The following is a 20,698-nucleotide window of genomic DNA, read 5'->3' on the forward strand; positions in this document are numbered from 1 at the left end:
ACTTACTTCACTCTGTATGACAGACTCTAGGTCCATCCACCTCACTACAAATAACTCAATTTCATTTCTTTTTATGGCTGAGTAATATTCCATTGTATATATGTGCACGTCTTCTTTATTCATTCATCTGTTGATGGACACTTAGGTTGCCTCTATGTCCTGCCTATTGTAAATAGAGCTGCAATGAACATTTTGGTACATGACTCTTTTTGAATTATTGTTTTCTCAGGGTATATGCCCAGTAGTGGGATTGCTGGGTTGTATGGTAGTTCCATTTTTAGTTTTTTAAGGAACCTCCATACCGTTCTCCATAGTGGCTGTATCAATTTACATTCCCACCAACAGTGCAAGAGGGTTCCCTTTTCTCCACACCCTCTCCAGCATTTATTGTTTGTAGATTTTTTGATGATATCCATTCTGACCGGTGTGAGATGATATCTCATTGTAGTTTTGATTTGCATTTCTCTAATGATTAATGATGTTGAGCATTCTTTCATGTGGTTGTTGGCAATCTGTATATCTTCTTTGGAGAAATGTCTATTTAGGTCTTCTGCCCAATTTTGGATTGGGTTGTTCGGTTTTTTGATATTGAGCTGCATGAGCTGCTTGTAAATCTTGGAGATTAATCCTTTGTCAGTTGCTTCATTTGCAAATATTTTCTCCCATTCTGAGGGTTGTCTTTTTGTCTTGTTTATGGTTTCCTTTGCTGTGCAAAAGCTTTTAAGTTTCATTAGGTCCCATTTGTTTATTTTTGTTTTTATTTCCATTTCTCTAGGAGGTGGGTCAAAAAGGATCTTGCTGTGATTTCTCTCATAGAGTGTTCTGCCTATGTTTTCCTCTAAGAGTTTGATAGTGTCTGGCCTTACATTTCGGTCTTTAATCCATTTTGAGTTGATTTTTGTGTATGGTGTTAGGGAGTGTTCTAATTTCATTCTTTTACATGTAGCTGTCCAGTTTTCCCAGCACCACTTATTGAAGAGGCTGTCTTTTCTCCATTGTATATTCTTGCCTCCTTTATCAAAGATAAGGGGACCATATGTGCATGGGGTTATCTCTGGGCTTTCTATCCTGTTCCATTGATCTATATTTCTGTTTTTGAACCAGTACTATACTGTCTTGATTACTGTAGCTTTGTAATATAGTCTGAAGTCAGGGAGCCTGATTCCTCCAGCTATGTTTTTCTTTCTCAAGATTGCTTTGGTTATTCGAGATCTTTTGTGTTTCCATACAAATTGTGAAATTTTTTGTTCTAGTTCTGTGAAAAATGCCAGTGGTAGTTTGATAGGGATTGCATTGAATCTGTAGATTGCTTTGAGTAGTAGAGTCATTTTCACAATGTTGATTCTTCCAATCCAGGAACATGGTATATCTCTCCATCTATTTGTATCATCTTTAATTTCGTTCATCAGTGTCTTATAGTTTTCTGCATACAGGTCTTTTGTCTCCTTAGGTAGGTTTATTCCTAGATATTTTATTCTTTTTGTTGCAATGGTAAATGGGAGTGTTTTCTTAATTTCACTTTCATATTTTTCATCATTAGTGTATAGGAATGCAAGAGATTTCTGTGCATTAATTTTGTATCCTGCAACTTTACCAAATTCATTGATTAGCTCTAGTAGTTTTCTGGTAGCATCTTCAGGATTCTCTATGTATAGTATCATGTCATCTGCAAACAGTGACAGCTTTACTTCTTCTTTTCTGATTTGGATTCCTTTTATTTCTTTTTCTTCTCTGATTACTGTGGCTAAAACGTCCAAAACTATGTTGAATAATAGTGGTGAGAGTGGGCAGCCTTGCCTTGTTCCTGATCTTAGTGGAAATGCTTTCAGTTTTTCACCATTGAGGGCGATGTTGGCTGTGGGTTTGTCATATTTGGCCTTTTTATGTTGAGGAAAGTTCCCTCTATGCCTACTTTCTGGAGGGTTTTTATCATAAATGGGTGTTGAATTTTGTCGAAATCTTTCTCTGCATCTATTAAGATGATCATGTGGTTTTTCTCCTTCAATTTGTTAATATGGTGTATCATGTTGATTGATTTGCATATATTGAAGAATCCTTGCATTCCTGGGATAAACCCCACTTGATCATACTGTATGATCCTTTTAATGTGCTGTTGGATTCTGTTTGCTAGTATTTTGTTGAGGATTTTTGCATCTGTGTTCATCAGTGATATTGGCCTGTAGTTTTCTTTCTTTGTGACATCTTTGTCTGGTTTTGGTATCAGAGTGATGGTAGCCTCGTAGAATGAGTTTGGGAGTGTTACTCCCTCTGCTATCTTTTGGAAGAGTTTGAGAAGGTTAGGTGTTAGCTCTTCTCTAAATGTTTGATAGAATTCGCCTGTGAAGCCATCTGGTCCTGGGCTTTTGTTTGTTGGAAGATTTTTAATCACAGTTCCAATTTCAGTGCTTGTGATTGGTCTGTTCATATTTTCTATTTCTTCCTGGTTCAGTCTCGGCAGTTTGTGCATTTCTAAGAATTTGTCCATTTCTTCCAGGTTGTCCATTTTATTGACATAGAGTTGCTTGTAATAATCTCTCACGATCCTTTATATTTCTGCAGTGTCAGTTGTTACTTCTCCTTTTTCATTTCTAATTCTGTTGATCTGAGTCTTCTCCCTTTTATTCTTGATAAGTCTGGCTCATGGTTTATCAATTTTGTTTATCTTCTCAAAGAACTAGCTTTTAGTTTTATTGATCTTTCCTATCGTTTCCTTCATTTCTTTTTCCTTTATTTCTGATATGATCTTTAAGATTTCTTTCCTTCTGCTAACTTTGGAGTTTTTTTGTTCTTCTTTCTCTATTTGCTTTAGGTGTAAGGTTAGGTTGTTTATTTGAGATGTTTCTTGTTTCTTAAGGTAGGATTGTAGTGCTATAAACTTCCCTCTTAGAACTCCTTTTGCTGCATCCCATAGGTTTTGGGTCATCGTGTTTTCATTGTCATTTGTTTCTAGGTATTTTTTGATTTCCTCTTTGATTTCTTCAGTGATCTCTTGGTTATTAAGTAGTGTGTTGTTTAGCCTCCATGTGTTTGTATGTCTTACAGATTTTTTCCTGTAATTGATATCTAGTGTCATAGTGTTGTGGTCGGAGAAGATACTTTATATGATTTCAATTTTTTAAAATTTACCACGGCTTGATTTGTGACCCAAGATATGATCTATCCTGGAGAATGTTCTATTAACACCGGGGAAGAATGTGTATTCTGTTGTTTGTGGATGGAATGTCCTATAAATATCATTTAAGTCCATCTTTTTTTTTTTTTTTTTTTTAATTTATTTATTTACTTATTTTTGGCTGTGTTGGGTCTTCGTTTCTGTGCGAGGGCTTTCTCTAGTTGTGGCAAGCGGGGGCCACTCTTCATTGCAGTGCGCAGGCCTCTCACCATCGTGGCCTCTTTTGTTGTGGAGCACAGACTCCAGACGCGCAGGCTCAGCAATCGTGGCTCACGGGCCCAGTTGCTCCGCGGCATGTGGGATCTTCCCATACCAGGGCTCGAACCCGTGTGCCCTGCATTGGCAGGCAGATTCTCAACCACTGCGCCACCAGGGAAGCCCAAGTCCATCTTTTTTTAATGTATCATTTAAAGCTTATGTTTCCTTATTTATCTTCATTTTGGATGATCTGTCCATTGTTGAAAGTGGGGTGTTAAAGTCCCCTACTATGATTGTGTTACTGTCGATTGCCCCTTTATGGCTGTTAGTATTTGCCTTATGTATTGAGGTGCTCCTATGTTGGGTGCATCAATATTTACAATTGTTACATCTTCTTCTTGGAGTAATCCCTTGATCATTATGTAGTGTCCTTCTTTGTCTCTTGTAACAGTCTTTGTTTTAAAGTCTATTTTGTCTGATATGAGAATTGCTACTCCAGCTTTCTTTTGATTTCCATTTGCATGGAATATCTTTTTCCATCCCCTCACTTTCAGTCTGTATGTGTCCCTAGGTCTGATGTGTGTCTCTTGTAGACAGCATATATACGGGTCTTGTTTTTGTATCCATTCAGCTAATCTGTGTCTTTTGGTTGGAGCACTTAATCCGTTTACATTTAAGTTAATTATCGATATGTTTGTTCCTATTACCATTTTATTAATTGTTTTGGATTTATTACTGTAGATCTTTTCCTTCTTTTGTGTTTCCTGCCTAGAGAATTTCCTTTAGCATTTGTTGTAAAGCTGGTTTGGTGGTGCTGAATTCTCTTAGCTTTTGCTTGTCTGTAAACGTTTTAATTTCTCCGTCAAATCTGAATGACATCCTTGCGGGGTAGAGTAATCTTGGTTGTAGGTTTTTCTCCTTCATCACTTTAAATATGTCCTGCCACTCCTTTCTGGCTTGCAGAGTTTCTGCTGAAAGATCAGCTGTTAACCTTATGGGGATCCCATTATGTGTTACTTGTTGTTTTTCCCTTGCTGCTTTTAATATTTTTTCTTGGTATTTAATTTTTGATAGTTTGATTAATATGTGTCTTGGCGTGTTTCTCCTTGGATTTATCCTGTATGGGACTCTCTGTGCTTCCTGGACTTGATTAACTATTTCCTCTCCCATATCAGGGAAGTATTCAACTATAATCTCTTCAAATATTTTCTCAGTCCCTTTCTTTTTCTCTTCTTCTTCTGGGACCCCTATAATTCGAACGTTGGTGCATTTAATGTTGTCCCAGAGGTCTCTGAGACTGTCCTCAGTTCTTTTCATCCTTTTTTCTTTATTCTGCTCTGCAGTAGTTATTTCCCCTATTTTGTCTTCTAGGTCACTTATCCGTTCTTCTGCCTCAGTTATTGTGCTATTGATCCCTTTTAGAGAATTTTTAATTTCATTTATTGTGTTGTTCATCACTGTTTGTTTGATCTTTTCTTGCTCTAGGTCCTTGTTAAACGTTTCTTGTATTTTCTCCATTCTATTTCCAAGATTTTGGATCATCTTTACTATCATTATTCTGAATTCTTTTTCAGGTAGACTGCCTATTTCCTCTTCATTTGTTAGGTCTGGTGGGTTTTTGCCTAGCTTCTTCATCTGCTGTGGGTTTCTCTGTCTTCTCATTTTGCCTAACTTGCTGTGTTTGGGGTCTACTTTTCACAGGCTGCAGGTTCATAGTTCCCATTGTTTTTGGTGTTTGTCCCCAGTGGCTAAGGTTGGTTCAGTGGGTTGTGTAGGCTTCCTGGTGCAGGGTACTAGTGCCTGTGTTCTGGTGGATGAGGCTGGATCTTGTCTTTCTGGGGGGCAGCTCCACATCTGGTGGCATGTTTTGGAGTGTCTGTGACCTTATTATGATTTTAGGCAGCCTCTCTGCTGATGAGTGGGGTTGTGTTCCTATCTTGCTAGTTGTTTGCCATAGGGTGTCCAGCACTGTAGCTTGCTAGTTGTTGAGTGGAGCTGGGTCTTGGTGTTGAGATGGAGATCTCTGGGAGATTTTCGCCATTTAATATTGCATGGAGCTGGGAGGTCACTGGTGGACCAATGTCCTGAACTTGGCTCTCCCACCTCATAGGCACAGCCCTGATGCCTGGCTGGAGCACCAAGAGCCTGTCTTTCACACGGCTCAGAATAAAATGGAGAAATAAAAGAAAGAAAGAAAGAAGAAGATAAAATAAAATAAAATAAAGTTATTAAAATAAAAAATAATTTTTAAGAAAAAATTTTTTAATTAAAAAAAAAAAAACAGACGGAACCCTAGGACAAGTGGTAAAAGCAAAGCTATTTAGACAAAATCACATGCAGAAGCATACACATACACACTCAGAAAATGAGAAAAAGGGGAAAAAATATATAAATCTTTGCTCCCAAAGTCCACCTCCTCAATTTGGGATGATTTGTTGTCTATTCAGGTATTCCACAGATGCAGGTACATCAAGTTGATTGTGGATTAATATGCTGCTCCTGAGGCTGCTGGGAGAGATTTCCCTTTCTCTTCTTTGTTCACACAGCTCCCGGGGTTCAGCTTTGGATTTGGACCCACCTCTGCGTGTAGGTCGCCTGAGAGTGTCTTTTCTTCGCTCAGACAGGAGGGGATAAAGGAGCAGCTGATTCGGGGGCTCTGGCTCACTCAGGCCGGGGGGAGGGAGGGGTACGGATGCGGGGCGAACCTGCGGCGGCAGAGGCCGGCGTGACATTGCAGCAGCCTGAGGAGTGCCGTGCGTTCTCCCGGGGAAGTTGTCCCCGGATCACGGGAGCCTGGCCGTGGCGGGCTGCACAGGCTCCCGGGAGGGGCGGTGTGGAGAGTGACCTGTGCTCGCCCACAGGCTTCTTGGTGGCAGCAGCAGCAGCCTTAGCGTCTCAGGCCCGTCTCTGGGGTCCGCGCTAGTAGCCGCAGCTCGCGCCCGTCTCTGGAGCTCGTTTAGATGGCGCTCTGAATCCCCTCTCCTCGCGCACCAGGAAACAATGGTCTCTTCCCTCTTAGGCAGTTCCAGACCTTTTCCCAGACTCCCTCCCAGCTAGCCGTGGTGCACTAGCCCCTTCAGCCTGTGTTCACACCGCCAACCCCAGTCCTCTCTCTGCAATCCGATTGAAGCCCGAGCCTCAGCCCCCAGCCCCACCCGCCCCGGCGGGTGAGCAGACAAGCCTCTCGGGCTGGTGAGTGCTGCTCGGCGCCGAGCCTCTGTGCGGGAATCTCTCTGCTTTGCCCTCCGCACCCCTGTGGCTGCGCTCTCCTCCATGGCTCCAAAGCTTCCCCCCCTCTGCCACCGGCAGTCTCCGCCCACGAAGGGGCTTCCTAGTGTGTGGAAACCTTTCCTCCTTCCCAGCTCCCTCCCAGAGGTGCAGGTCCTGTCCCTATTATTTTGTCTCTGTTTTTTCTTTTTTCTTTTGCCCTATCCAGGTATGTGGGGAGTTTCTTGCCTTTTGGGAGGTCTGAGGTCTTCTGCCAGCATTCAGTAGGTGTTCTGTAGGAGCTGTTCCACGTGTAGATGTATTTTTGATGTATTTGTGGGGAGGAAGGTGATCTCCGTGTCTTACTCTTCCGCCATCTTGAAGCTCCTGTCCCTGGTCGAGGTTTTGTTTTTTTGTTTTTGGGGTTTGGGTTTTTTTCTTCTCTTTTTATAATATTCATCATAGTAGAATAAGGAATTGCTACATTTAAGCTCAAATGTGTATATTTATTTGGATAATATTTATATCATTTTAATTCTATTACACCTTACTCTTAAAAATTTTACTTTTTTTTATAACACTGCAGACAAGCAATGAAGAAATACTATATGTAATAAAGAGTAATTTAATTATAGTAGAGTTCATTTAATCTTTATAACCAAATATAGTAAATACCATTATTTCTAATTTACATCTAATTTTCAGAGATACAAACCTATTTCCTCGGATAATATAGTTAGCATGTGGTTGAGCTGTAACTTAAGCCCAGGGATTCTGATTTAAAAATAGTCAGTATGTTTTTATTTTTAAAATAATTTCAAAATAACTGGCGGAACAAGTTTTGGGGATGAGGTTGTTGAAATAAATAAGAATTTGCCCTTAGAGAAGCATACTCCTGTGGTTAAAGGCACAATAAATATTGATTTAGTTTGTACAATAGACAGGGATATGTTTCTTCTTAATACTTTTGTGTCTAACTCTTACCTTTGTTTTCCCTTGCTTATATTCCCTGTCCTAGAATCTAGATCCAAGGCATGTCATATAGAAAAACACTCTCATAAGTTTTAATGCATTACACATACACACACACAATTTTATACCTTTTCTAAAGTATATCCATTCCTTAACCTCAAATGTGAAAGGCCTTATGTAGCTGGCCTAGTTTGGAATCTTGTCTCTTGTATATTTGCTGAGTTCACACCTGCTGCTTCTCCATCTGCTACAATTTTAGATCAGTATAGAACCTTCTTGAAATACGTGGAAAATGTCAAACATACTCCCAAAAAAGTACTGTCTTTTTTAAAGCTGATGGTGTCCTGAGATGACTGAGGTTTTTCTTTTCCTAAAGATTAGCACTCCCCTCTTTTGTTTTCAATGATTTAGAGTTTAAAGGATTAAGAATTATTTAAATGATTATTTAAAGGATTAAGACAACTTGGTCATGGTTTAAAGAACAGAGAAATATCATTTTGAAAATAAACATCATTCTACTTGATAGTAGGCACTTGAAAGGTTATCTATGCTGTACTTATAAGATATCAGTTTTATACTTGAATTATATAACAAGTTTTAGTCATGATTTCATATCTGGCAATTGTACAAATGGGTTTCTTTCCATCTCAGTCTTAATACATCCAGTACAAGATATTTGATGTTTAGAAATAACATCTAATAGCTTGAGTCATTCATTCAGATATTTACTCTGAGCAAGTTTCTACTTGGAACTGTACTATGAAAGTTTAAAAATGTGTTCAGTAAGGAACTTGATGAAATTATATTTGTGTGGGTGTACTGGGTCATTCTTAAATACTAAGTTCCTATTGTTTGTGCTTAAAATTTAGACATTGAATTTTGTGTTTATTTTCTTGTACACTTATATGTAAATTTATTATACTTAAATTACTTAAAAATTATATATTTTTCCCCACAAGCAATAAAGAAGTTGTTAGGAGTAATAATGGATATAGTGGTTTAGAGGAAGGAGATAGTGAATCCTAAGTCGGTTGTATAGGAGAATTGTCAAGGTTTCGAGGCATTATTATGCTTCCAGGGTACGTTAGGTTTTAGTGTTAATAACTTTTATCCTTTCTAGAGACATATACTAGAATATTGCCATGAGTTAGGCTGGATTTTGCGTGGAATAGTTTTTGCAGCAATAAAGTATTATTGGTTGAAAGTTTATTTTAATTCTAGCCAAAATGGCAAGACCATGCAATCTTGGGTGTTTGCTTATTTATAAAATGAAGGCATTGGACAATTATAAAGTGATTTTCTGATCCTTAGCCAATCCTCGGCTGTCAGGCAGGGTTTTTTATTTGTTTGTTTGTTTGTTTGTTTACCACTGGGAAGGTGGGATTGGGGAGGAAAGGTGGGATCAATCTTCTGCGAGAGCTGTCGGCACTAATCTGTTTGCTAGACTCTGATATACAGAACTGCTGAGATTGGTTAGTCTTCCTACATCTGTGTTAGATCCTAAATCTTGACTTGGTCTCACTCCTAATTTTTTTGTACCTTTTAACAATCTAGACTCTCTTGAACTGTTCTCTCTTTGCTACCACTTGGGGAATTTCACTATAGCAATCCCATTCCCAACTTCTGTCTGAACTTAACGGAATGAAGGCATCCACCGAAAAGAAAACTAACTAGATAACCACAGGCAACATAAATTCAGTCAAGAGTCCACCTAGGAATTTGAACTTTTTCAAATGTGTGCTTTGAGGATTTTCAGAAAGCACAATGCCAATCAATCAGATTCCTGGAATTCGTATGTTAGGAGGCTTTGATTTTTTTCCCCGAAAGAAAACAAAACAAAGAGTGAACTTCTGCTAAGTGAGTATTGTATCTCAGAGATTGTGAGGTCCAAATACATGAAAAGAATACATTTTTCATATTTTTGTTTTACCTCGGCCTAAGATATGTATGAAATCATTTGGTTCTGGACAAAATTCTCTATATAATCCTTCTTTAAAACTTTAAATTTTTCAAAGTATCAAGATCATGTAAGAACTTGGATTATTATTTTGCCAAACACCTCTGAGTCAAGGCTGACATTTTAGGCTACTGAGTTGACATGATGATAAGGCATTTTAAGTAGAGCTTATTTTTATTCTCTTCAGAACTCCAGCCTTTTGATCTGTAGCCTGACCTTGGTCCTGCCAATTCACAGAAGGCTCCAGAATCCCGCTAAAGAACCCCTCCCTGGCTTTGGGTGGGAGTAGTGCTGCTGTGCTGTCAGAATTCCCTGATGCTTCCTGGATGGACCGTTAGTGCGTTATCATTTATTGGATAGTTTTTTCCCTGTTGCCTATATATCTAGACTTCTTCCCAGCATTTACTTCTTCCCACAGATGTGTGCATTTCAAAATGTTTTTTTCTCCCAATATGTTCTGTACTACAAAGCATCTGAGCCTTCTATACCTGACTGTTGTGAGGTACCTTCACAATTTGTATCGATCACTCCACCGGGCCTTTCCCTTAAGGAAAAGTAATGTTTTTAATTCTGCCACTGCGTAGGCATCACTTGAGGCTTTTCCTTACTGCTCTAGAAACCTAGAAATTCTAAAAATTAAAACATCCATCTCTGTCTATTCTGGTCGTAATGTGGGCCTGCATTAAAGAGGGAGTCAGTGTAGTTTGCCCAGTCACCCATCCTTAGGAGAGCCTGGGGCTTTGACTGTTTCTTCCTCAGGAAAGAACTTGATTATGAATGTCTTTGACTATGGGGAGTTATGATTTGGAAGGGTTCCATTTGACTGTGTTACGTTTTTAAAAGAGCTGTTTGGTCATACATTTCTACTAGACATAAAATAGAAAAAAAAAATGGCTCTTCTGCCCCTCTGCAAAATTATAATAATAAAAATAATCACAAATAACAACAACAATAACAAAATATCTTCTTCCTGCAGGCACTGAAAGTTATACAGTCTTTGTGTTTCACGTTCAGATTTTGGCTACGAAGAAACTTAGATCTAAATGTAGGGTCTAAATATATTGTTCCACACCATATTCTCAATAGGCTTATTTCTCCACTCTCTATAAGTGATGTCTCACTTTTTAAAAAATTTCAGCTTTAGTTTACAGTCCAGAGTGATTTTTTTACTTTGTTCATTGTTATTGTAAGTGAGGTCTGAATATTTTGGATATAGGTTAGATATGAACAAAAAATGCATTGAGAAATCAGAAACATTTTATAGATATTAACTGTTAAAGAACAAAGCATCGACAACTTCATATTGAATGCATTCCACAGTTAAATATGCAAGATTGCAAGACTGGTCTATCTTAAGCTGGTGATAGGTGTATGTGGGAGTAGGGATGGAGAGGTTTATCCCTAAAGAAACTGCTCCAGGAATTCAAGTCAATTGCAAACTGTCAATATGAATTGTCATCTATAAAAAGGTGACTATTATGTGGAAATTATTGTTATTCCAGAAAGAATTGCTTTGAGTAAACTGTCCCTAGGGCATCCAGGAATTGTTGGCATGAAAACAATGACTAAAAACTATGTCTAATGACCTGGAACTAGGTATGATAGTGAAAAACCAAGAGTGTTGGTTTGAGGCGTTTGAATGTCTGTTCTCACTAAGGACAGTGACAAAGCAGCCAGATCAGCACTCCTTAATATTGATTTGCAGAGCTGTTCTTAGACGTGACTGACATGGCTTTGAGTTGTACTAGAATCTTTTTCAGAATGACACCAACTATCCAACAATATTTCCTCTCCAAACATTGCTCTGATAATCAGAACTCAGCATCAGTTATTAACAATATGTAATACACAAATGCTTTAAATCATATTTTTTTTGGTTTTGATAACATTAAGAAAATTATGGAAAAGGTTTTTATCTTAGCTTCATACTTTTACTCATCATTCTCAGGCAAATGGCCTAGCTAAAACCTTGGTACAAGCTGCTGGGGGTGCCCACGGCTGATTGCTGGGGAAGCATGCAAAGAAGACTTGCCAGATCTCTCATCATTCAACATGGCAGTCCATCTTCAACAGCAGGAGTCTGTCCTGCTGAACTACAAATGCTTGGCAGCCTCTCAAGACTTGCCCTGATCATTTCTATACAGATCTGGGTGATGCCTTATATGACAAAAAAATATGTTATAGATGCTCATCTGTCTGGATTTGGTCCTTGGTTATTTTTACCCCAAGAGTTGATCATTGTTATAAAATGTAGTATTGAATAATAATTTTCTGCCACTCTAACTTTGTTCCCTAGGCTGTTTCAGACAGTCCAGTGGGTAAAAGGACAAGTGTGCTTTGTCCTACTGATTGATTTCCAAGCATGCTGCCGAGGATGATCTGACAGCACAGAACCCTGGCAAGCATCTTACCAGCTCACTTGCTTTTTTTTCAGCAGTGATCCTAGGGACTTGCTAAAGACAAAGAGGAAAGAAACAATGTTTTTCCATTGTGACTGTTGGTATTTCTGTTACCTCTCTTATAATGCAGACATTTTCATGTAAAATATTGCCTCCTTTTAGGTAAAAAATGAGAGTTACCAAGTGAGAGGAGTATGGGGGAAGATAATGGGAAATGAATGAGATTTGGGAAATAGATGGAAATTCAAGTGGCTGTTTTTCTCCTTTGTGGTTGATAATAATCTGTTTTAGACTAGTGATATATATATATATATATATATATATATATATATACATACATACATACATATATATATATATATATATATATATATATATATATATATATATACATATACATGCTTGTCTTTTTTTCTAGTGACCAGAACCAAAAATAGTGAACATATGAATATATCATATAAATATAAATATTAAACACATCTCACTTGGATGTGAAGATGTATGACTTGATGAGTATAGCTGGGTCTAAAGATAGATGTGTCCCATAAATACAGTGTTTGGATTTGGTACATATTTATCTCATAGTAAGTAACTTTCTTTGATGCTAGGTGATATTCATACTGGTTATTAAACCATTAAAATCCTCCCATAGCTATTAGTAAATAGTCTCTGCTCAAGTCTCCAGAGTGGCTCTACCATCATCCTAATCCTGATTACTGTTTTATTTATGTATGATTTATTTATTTAGATATAATTGACATATAGCGTTATGTTAGTTTCAGGTGTACAACATAAAGATTGATGTTTGTATATGTTGTGAAATGATCACAATAAGTCTAGTTAACATTCATTACCACAATGTTTCTTCTTGTGATGAGAACTTTTAAGATCTGTTCTTTTAACAACTTTCAAATATACAATATACTATTATTAACTGTAGTCACCATGCTGTATGTTATATTCCCATGACTTAGTTTATTTTATAACTGGAAGGAAGTTTGTACATTTTGACTTCCTTCACCCATTCCACACCCCGCCCCCCCCCCCCCCAACTCACCACCTCTGGAAACCACCTATTTATTCTCTATGGGTTCCATTTTGGGGGTTATTTTTTAGATTCCACATATAAGTGAGATCATACAGTATTTGTCTTTGTCTGATATATCTCACTTAGCATAATACCCTCAAGTTCCATTCATGTTGTCACAGATGGAAAGATTTCCTTCTTTTTATGGCTGAATGGTATGCCATTGTACATACAGTTTACCTTTGAACAATGCAGGGGTTAGGGGGTGCCCATCCTCTGCACAGTCAAGATTTTTATGCAACTTATAATCAAACCCTCCATATCTTCGATTCCGTATCTGTGGATTCAACCAACTGTGGATCATGTAGTACTGTAGTATTTACTATTGAAAAAAAAACACATATAAGTGGATTCCCACAGTTCAAACCCATGTTGTTCAAGGGTCAACTGTATATACCAAATTTTCTTTATCCATTCATCTATTGATGGACACTTAGGTTGCTTCCATATCTATGCTATTGTAAATGACTCTGCTATGAATGTGAAGATGCACCTATCTTTTTTTTTTCTTTTGGCTGCAGTGCCGCAGCTTGAGGGATCTTAGTTCCCTGACCAGGGATCGAACCCATGCCCCCTGCAGTGGAAGCGTGGAGTCTTAACCACTGGACCGCCAGAGAAGTCCTGCATCTATCTTTTTGAGTTAGTGTTTTTGTTTTCTTTGGGTAAATACCCAGAAGTGAGATTGCTGGATCATATGTCAGTTCTATTTTTAATTTTTTGAGGAACCTCCATACTGTTTTCCATAATGGCTACACCAATTTACATTCCCACCAACAGTGCACAAGGGTTCCCTTTTCTCCATATCCTTGCCAACACTTGTTTTCTCTTGTCTTTTTGATAATAGCCATTCCAAGAAGTGTGAGGTGATATCTCCTTCTAGTTTTGATGCACATTTCCCTGATGATTAGTGATGTTGAACACCTTTTCATGTACATGTTGGCCAGCTGTATGTCTTCTTTGGAAAAATGCCTGTTCAGATTTCCTGCCAATTTTTCAATTGAATTATTTGCTATTGAGCTGTGTGAGTCTGTATATATTTTGGATATTAACCTCTTATCAGATATATGATTTGCAAATGTTTTCTCCAATTCAGTAGATTGCTTTTTCATTTAGTTGATGGTTTCTTTTGCTGTGCAGAAGCTTTTTAGTTTGATGTGATCCCACTTGTTTATTTTTGCTTTTATTACCTTTGCTGTCAAATCCAAGGTATAATTGCCAAGACTGATGTCAAGGCCTTACTGCTTATGTTTTTTTCTAGGAATTTTATGGTTTCAGGTCTCACATTCAAGTCTTTCATCCATTTTGAGTTAGTTTTGGTGTATGGTGTCAGATGGTGGTCTAGTTTCATTCTTCTGCATATGGCTGTCCAGTTTTCCCAACACCATTAATTGAAGAGACTGTCCTTTCCCCATTGTATATTCTTGGCTTCTTTGTTGTAAATTAACTGACCCTATATGCATAGATTTATTTCTGGGCCCTCTATTCTGTTCCATTGATCTGTCTGTCTGTTTTTCTGCCAGTACCATACTGTTCTGACTACTATAGTTTTGTAATATAGTTTAAAATCAGGGGGTATGGTGCCTCCAGTTTTGCTCTTCTTTTTTAAGATTGCATTGGCTATTATAACTTTTATATTAGGATATATAAATGAATATATCTATACATTTAAAATATTTATTTCTTATTTATCTTTAAAAATATAGTGTTCTCTACTACTACTACTATCACCACTACCACCACCACTTGTACTAATACTACTAATAGCATCACTGATTCATTGATCACTTACCATAGGCAAGTCATAGTCTTAAGCATTCTACTTATATTAACTCATTTAATCCACACAACACTGCTATGAGGTACTATTATTGTCATCTGCATTTTTACAGACAAGGAAACAGAAACACCAAGAGATTAAGTAACTTGTTCAAAGTAACACAGGTAGTAAATGACATAACTGGGAGTCAAACCTACATAGTCTACTTTTAGAATCCAGGATCCTCACTACTACTCCTGCCAACCTAATTAAGCAAGCACCCCTGATTATTTTTGGAAAAGAATATTGTATTCTTTTCTAAGATAAACACATAGACTTGCTACTATATTTGTTTGGATTTGACTTTACTGGAGCCCAGTTTAGCTTTGACATTTACAGATGGGCTAGCTTTCATCTCACTGCAAGATATAAAGCAACCTGGTATTTAGTCTACCTGCAAAAGGCAGTTAGGAAGCCCTAGAGGAACCTATTTAAAATGCAGCACATTTCCAAGGCACTGTATCTTGCTGTGTTGCCATAGAAACAGTGGGAATTTCTGGTCACTGACCTTTAAGGGAATCTGAGAATACATTTTCATAAGGTTCATAAGAAGAGCTAGCCCAGTGTATTAACTATAGTTGTAGGATCAACTTTGGAAATCCACTATGCAATCCTTCCTGACTTTAGAAGTATATTATATCAGCAAAACCTACTAGAGGCTCAAACTGGACTTTCTGAAGGAATGCTTTTTAACTGCTTCCAATATACCATCTGTACCACTGGATTTAAAATAATCAAAGATAGTGTTGTAGCAGCAAAGAAACATTAAAGAAAATCTTAGATAATTATACAGGAGATATTGGAACTAAAATAATATTTAGAAATAGTTTTGGTGTTATAGCTATTCTATTGCATTTGGATTTCTGAAATCTAGGTTTACTCAAAGGATAAAATAGAGCATTACTATATCAAAAACTATACCTAGAAAATCAAGGCCTAATATAATTTAAAAATATAAATAATTCATTCACTTTCTAGTTTATTCATTTATAAATTCAGCCATTACATTAATAATATGTATAATTGAACAGTTTTATTTATACTTTATATATATGTATGTTTGCCATTTGACAGAAGCTAAGTACCCATGATGCAATAGGAAGATGAGAAAGCCTGCCTTACTGTAGACTACTGTTATTATGTTGATATTTTAATCTTCTACTGAAAATAAATAACTTAGTTCTAGCAACAGGATGTGCATAGTTTAGTTATAAGGAAGGATCATTCAGGGTAATCAGGAGCTGGCTAATTTCTCCTAGAATTAGAAATAAATCTCCGTATACATGAATATGACTTATTCTAGACATAGATGCCTGAAGAAGGCTAGAAATATACTAATAATTATATCTAGAAAAGCAAGGCTACGATCCCATTCTCTAGACTCCTGGGGGGTTACTGACATAGTTGTATGTCCTCACTCTGAGAGATGATGTGACCTAGGGGCTGAGAGCACAGACTCTGGCCCCATATTGATTGGACTTCTGTTTTGGCCACTTCTTAGCTCTGTGGCTATGAGAACATTACTTAGCCTGCAGGTGCCTCTGTTTGCTCATATATAAACTGAGGATAGTACTGGAACTTAGAGATGTTTTGAGAATTAAACAAGTTACTATTGATAAATCACTTACATCTATATTTGACACATAGTAATAAAAAAAAAAGTATCTCCAATTTAAATTCCAGGGACAGAGCAAACAGGGAAGTACCAGCCCTGTTGTACTCCTGCCCAAGATAGAAACAACACAGTGGGATGAACTCATCCCAGATAAAAAGAGTGTGGTGTCAGTGTGGTGGACGGAGGAACCTGTGAAGTTTTCAGTTAGAACATTGCGTTTTTCTTCCGCAGTGTGGATGTGGAAAGCACTATCCCTGAGAGCTAATGGGTGTCCTGAAGCGTGTGTATGTGTCTGTGTGTGCCGATCCAATAGTTAGCCACTGGATGAGCCAGAAGGACGGGGAGTATATCTCATACTGGTGGGAGGTTTTGAAAAAGATCCGACTTGGAATGCCAAACCATGCATTAGACTGTTGTGCTGCCAATTGTGGCCAAAGCCCATCCTGACCTGTTTTGCTAAAGCCCCATGGAGCATATGAGGCTGAATAACTCAGACTTGGGGGGATGATGTCTGCAAAATAAGCCTGGGAGCAGACTAACCCTCAGGCCATTTGTCAGGTAGTTGTCTCCGCAGTGGCTGCGAGACAAGAATCCTGAAAAGGCTTACGTGCCTTGCACACATTTTGTTTAAGTGCTTGGTTCAAGACGACCACTACTGGTGTATATCTTCCCGTGGTATTTTCTATGCACATATTGGTACTGGAAGGCTTCTTGTACAGAAAGGCTGTAATTTTCCATGTGGTTTCCTCATGAATGTATCTAATGAAACAAGAGACTTAACCGCTTCTCTCCAGTTTAAGACTACATACACAGCAGCTTAACACTCTGTAGTCTCTTTCCAATTAGGCAAAAAACTAAGTTTCTGTGGTGATCATGCTGATAGTCATTATATTCATTCTGCCTTCCTTCCTTGCCAATGCCTAATATACATCAAATTACTCATGATTACATATGAGCTGCCTAGCACTTCTAGAATATTTTCTTAAAATTATACTTTCTGTTGGGGACTTTTTAAAGGGGCTGTGCCATTTGTCTCCTGATTAATTAAAAAGCTAAAAAAAAATTATTGATTTGTATAGGTCTTTTGACATTCAAGTTTATTGTCAGCACCTATGGGGAATTAACAGATTTTCCCTAAGTAGAAAAACCTTTCCTAAAGAAATATCCTGGAATTCATATGTTTACCAGAATTTAAAGGAGTCCAAGAGCTTTTTATAAATCTAGAGACATTAAGGCGATTGTTTGGTAGTTCCCAGAGATGTTTAAAGGTACTTCCTGGAAGGAAAAGATTTGATTTAAAAAAAGAAAATCCTGGGTTAAAGTTAAGCAGTTTCTCTCAGAGCCTTTAATGTGCTAATGTTAATGTGCCTTATGAATACCTAAAGAGGATGTAGTCAATATCATTTCTTACACTTCTGTATTCTATGGAACCCACTTTTTTGTTTTATTTATTGATTTATTGAAGTATAGTTGATTTTGATTTACAGTGTTGTTAATTTCTGCTGTACAGAAAAGTGATTCAGTTATACATATATATACATTCTTTTTCATATTCTTTTCCACTATGGTTTATCACAGGATATTGAATATAGACAGCTCCCTGTGCTATACAGTAGGACCTTGTTGTTTATCCATTCCGTATATAATAGTTTGCATCTGCTAATCCCAAATTCCCACTCTATCCCTCCCCACTCCTCCTCCCCCTTGGCAACCACAGGTCTGATCTCTATGTCTGTGAGTCCGTTTCTGTTTCGTAGATAGTTTCATTTGTGTCATATTTTAGATTCCACAAAATGATATCATATGTCTCTTTCTGACTTACTTCAGTTAGTATGATAATCTCTAGGTCCATCCTTGTTCCTGCAAATGGCATTATTTCACTCTGCTTTATGGCTGTGTATTGGGTTGGCCAAAAAGTTCATTTGTGAAAAACCCACACAAACATTTTGGCCAGCCCAGTATATATGTACCACATCTTCTTTATCCATTTATCTGTCGATGGACATTTAGGTTGCTTCCAAGTCTTGGCTATTGTGAACAGTTGCTATGAACACAGGGGTGCATATATATCTTTTTGAATTATAGCTTTGTCTGGATATATGCCCAGGAGTGGGATTGCAGGATCATATGGTAGTTCTATTTTTAGTTTTCTGAGGAACCTCCATACTGTTTTCCATAGTGGCTGCACCAACTTACTTACATTTCCACCAACAACAGTGTAGGAGGGGAACCCACTTTTTTAGTAAGGCCTCTTAAGGTACTAGTGTACATCAGAACATATTTTGGGCAGTGCTGCTTCAGGGAATTCCCACAGTAAAGGGTTAATGTTTCATCTCGTCTTTTTAAACTCCTCTAAAATCTATCCTCCTTCAAATGGCCATTAGGAACTTTATATTTAAGTTAATTGTGTCAGCTCTCATTGCATGTTGTTTATAGGCATGGTTTTATTATTAAAGTGAGATGGGATAAAAATAAGATTTTTGTAATGAGAACATTTTATTTTAATTTTCACCATTTATATACAAACACAAGATAAGAAAACACATCACAAAACTAACATTTTATAGTTAATATTTATAGGTGCATAGTTTCATGCTCACGTATTTAAGTACTGTATGTATTAAATTTCACAATACATCAATATATTTAGAATCATTAAAAGACACATTAAAATCTTATAATATATGCTAGTAAATCACTCACAATTTTTCAACATCAGCAACAAAAAATTAGTGAAGATTTAGAAATAAGTGGTAGTCACTTAGGTGTTTTTAATTTAATTTAACATTTTAGATTTGAAGCCACAATATCCACAGCACACAGAGACCCTGCTATCATATATTAGGTGAGAGGGAAGCACCGAAATGCTGAGGAGTTGGGGCAGATACAGATACTCCAATCACTGCTGATGGAAGACTTCAAAACACACTGAAAACTTTGAGAATATGTCATGACGGGGCACGTTGGAACTGAGCACTTGTACCGGGTGAAACATCTGTCAGCAGATCTCAGGAAACTGGGAGCAAAAATACTTCTTAGGCTTCAGGTTCGTAGTCCTGATACCCTTCCTAATAACAGGAAAATCGGAAAGACAACACGAAGTTTTAGTGTAAGTGACCAGTAATCAGGGCTTTAGGGCAAATGAGATGGGACATGGCTTGCCACTTTGAATAAAGGTTATAGTCTTAACAGTTCTGGAACTATTCTGCTATATCCAGTATAATTTTCTTTCTTTTTAATAGTTTTGTCTTCCTGTCAAATATAAAAGTGAATTATTATTCTTGTGGTCAGCGTTAGGGTGTCTGAATTCTACTTCCACATGCACCATTTAATAATCATATGACCTAGTCCTGTAGGACTCAGTAGCCGGTCTATCTTATCTGGCTCTCATTTTCTTCAACTAAAGTGTTTGTTAGTTTCTTTCTAAGAAATCACCTGATTGATTTGGTTCTACAACATTTAAAGGCAAGTCACATTTTCTCTCCTTTTACTTTCCCAGTTGGGAATATCATCTTCATCTGTGGCTTCAATTATTACTATTTCAAAGCTCCTCCTCTCCCCCTATAATACTTGGGTAACATATACAATAAAAATATTGATGGTCTTAACCAAAGTGGCCAGATTAGTCCTCCTAAAAAACAACTCTAATAATATCAGAATCCTGCTTAAAAACATATTTTCAATAACTCAAGCTGCTTTCTGAATGAAGTACAAACTTTAAATGGTCAGGTTTTTCCAGTACTTTACAATTTGTCTTTGACCCATCTCTGCAGCCTTCATCTGTCACTATTCTCAAAGCTTGAACCACATTTAATTACTCACTGTGCCTCAGACATATCCACATGCACTCTCAGACACGCATGCCTTGGAGTTTTCCTTGTGTTAGAATGTCCTCCCTTCATTTCGGCCTATCATATCTCCCACCCCTTCCCACGCAGATCACTACCACCTCTGCTATAAAACTTCTCCCGATTGACCTAAAGAAATCTTGTAAAATGTTAACCTTTTTTGTGCATCGTGTATACTTTTGCCCCTGTGATGCCTGGTGCATAAAAGGCAGTCAGTAATGTTTGTTAAGGGTATCATGAGGAATAAATGAAGGGATACACTTGTATTTGTTTTTCAAACCTACTAGAGTGTAAACTCCTTGCATCCTGGTACTAACAATTACTCTTCCTGTATTTCTATAGTGTTTATTAGCATCGTGCCATGTACAAAAAGACCCCCAAATATTGGTAAAATTAATTAGGCAAATAATTTAAGCTCAATTTCTGC

General features: G+C 37.5%; 2 protein-coding genes across 25 annotated transcripts in view; one reads left to right on the plus strand and one right to left on the minus strand.

Moving 5' to 3' along the window:
- Positions 1 to 20,698, plus strand: part of LOC309660795 (uncharacterized protein) — a 274,097-nt gene that overhangs the window by 237,523 nt on the left and 15,876 nt on the right. The window lies entirely within an intron of this gene.
- SNCA (synuclein alpha) overlaps positions 12,275 to 20,698 on the minus strand; it is a 136,744-nt gene continuing 128,320 nt past the window's right edge. For 2 of the 3 annotated variants that reach the window (XM_082461928.1, XM_082461927.1), the window contains exon 6: positions 18,994 to 19,491. In XM_082461928.1, the coding sequence (XP_082318054.1) occupies positions 19,459 to 19,491 (33 nt within the window). In that variant the 3' untranslated portion in view covers positions 18,994 to 19,458. Of the gene's footprint in view, positions 19,492 to 20,698 lie in introns of all 3 variants that reach the window. The other variant, XM_082461929.1, reaches the window with a different exon arrangement.

This window comes from Balaenoptera physalus (genome assembly GCF_965194825.1).
Source record: "Balaenoptera physalus genome assembly, chromosome: 5".
NCBI lineage: Eukaryota > Metazoa > Chordata > Mammalia > Artiodactyla > Balaenopteridae > Balaenoptera > Balaenoptera physalus.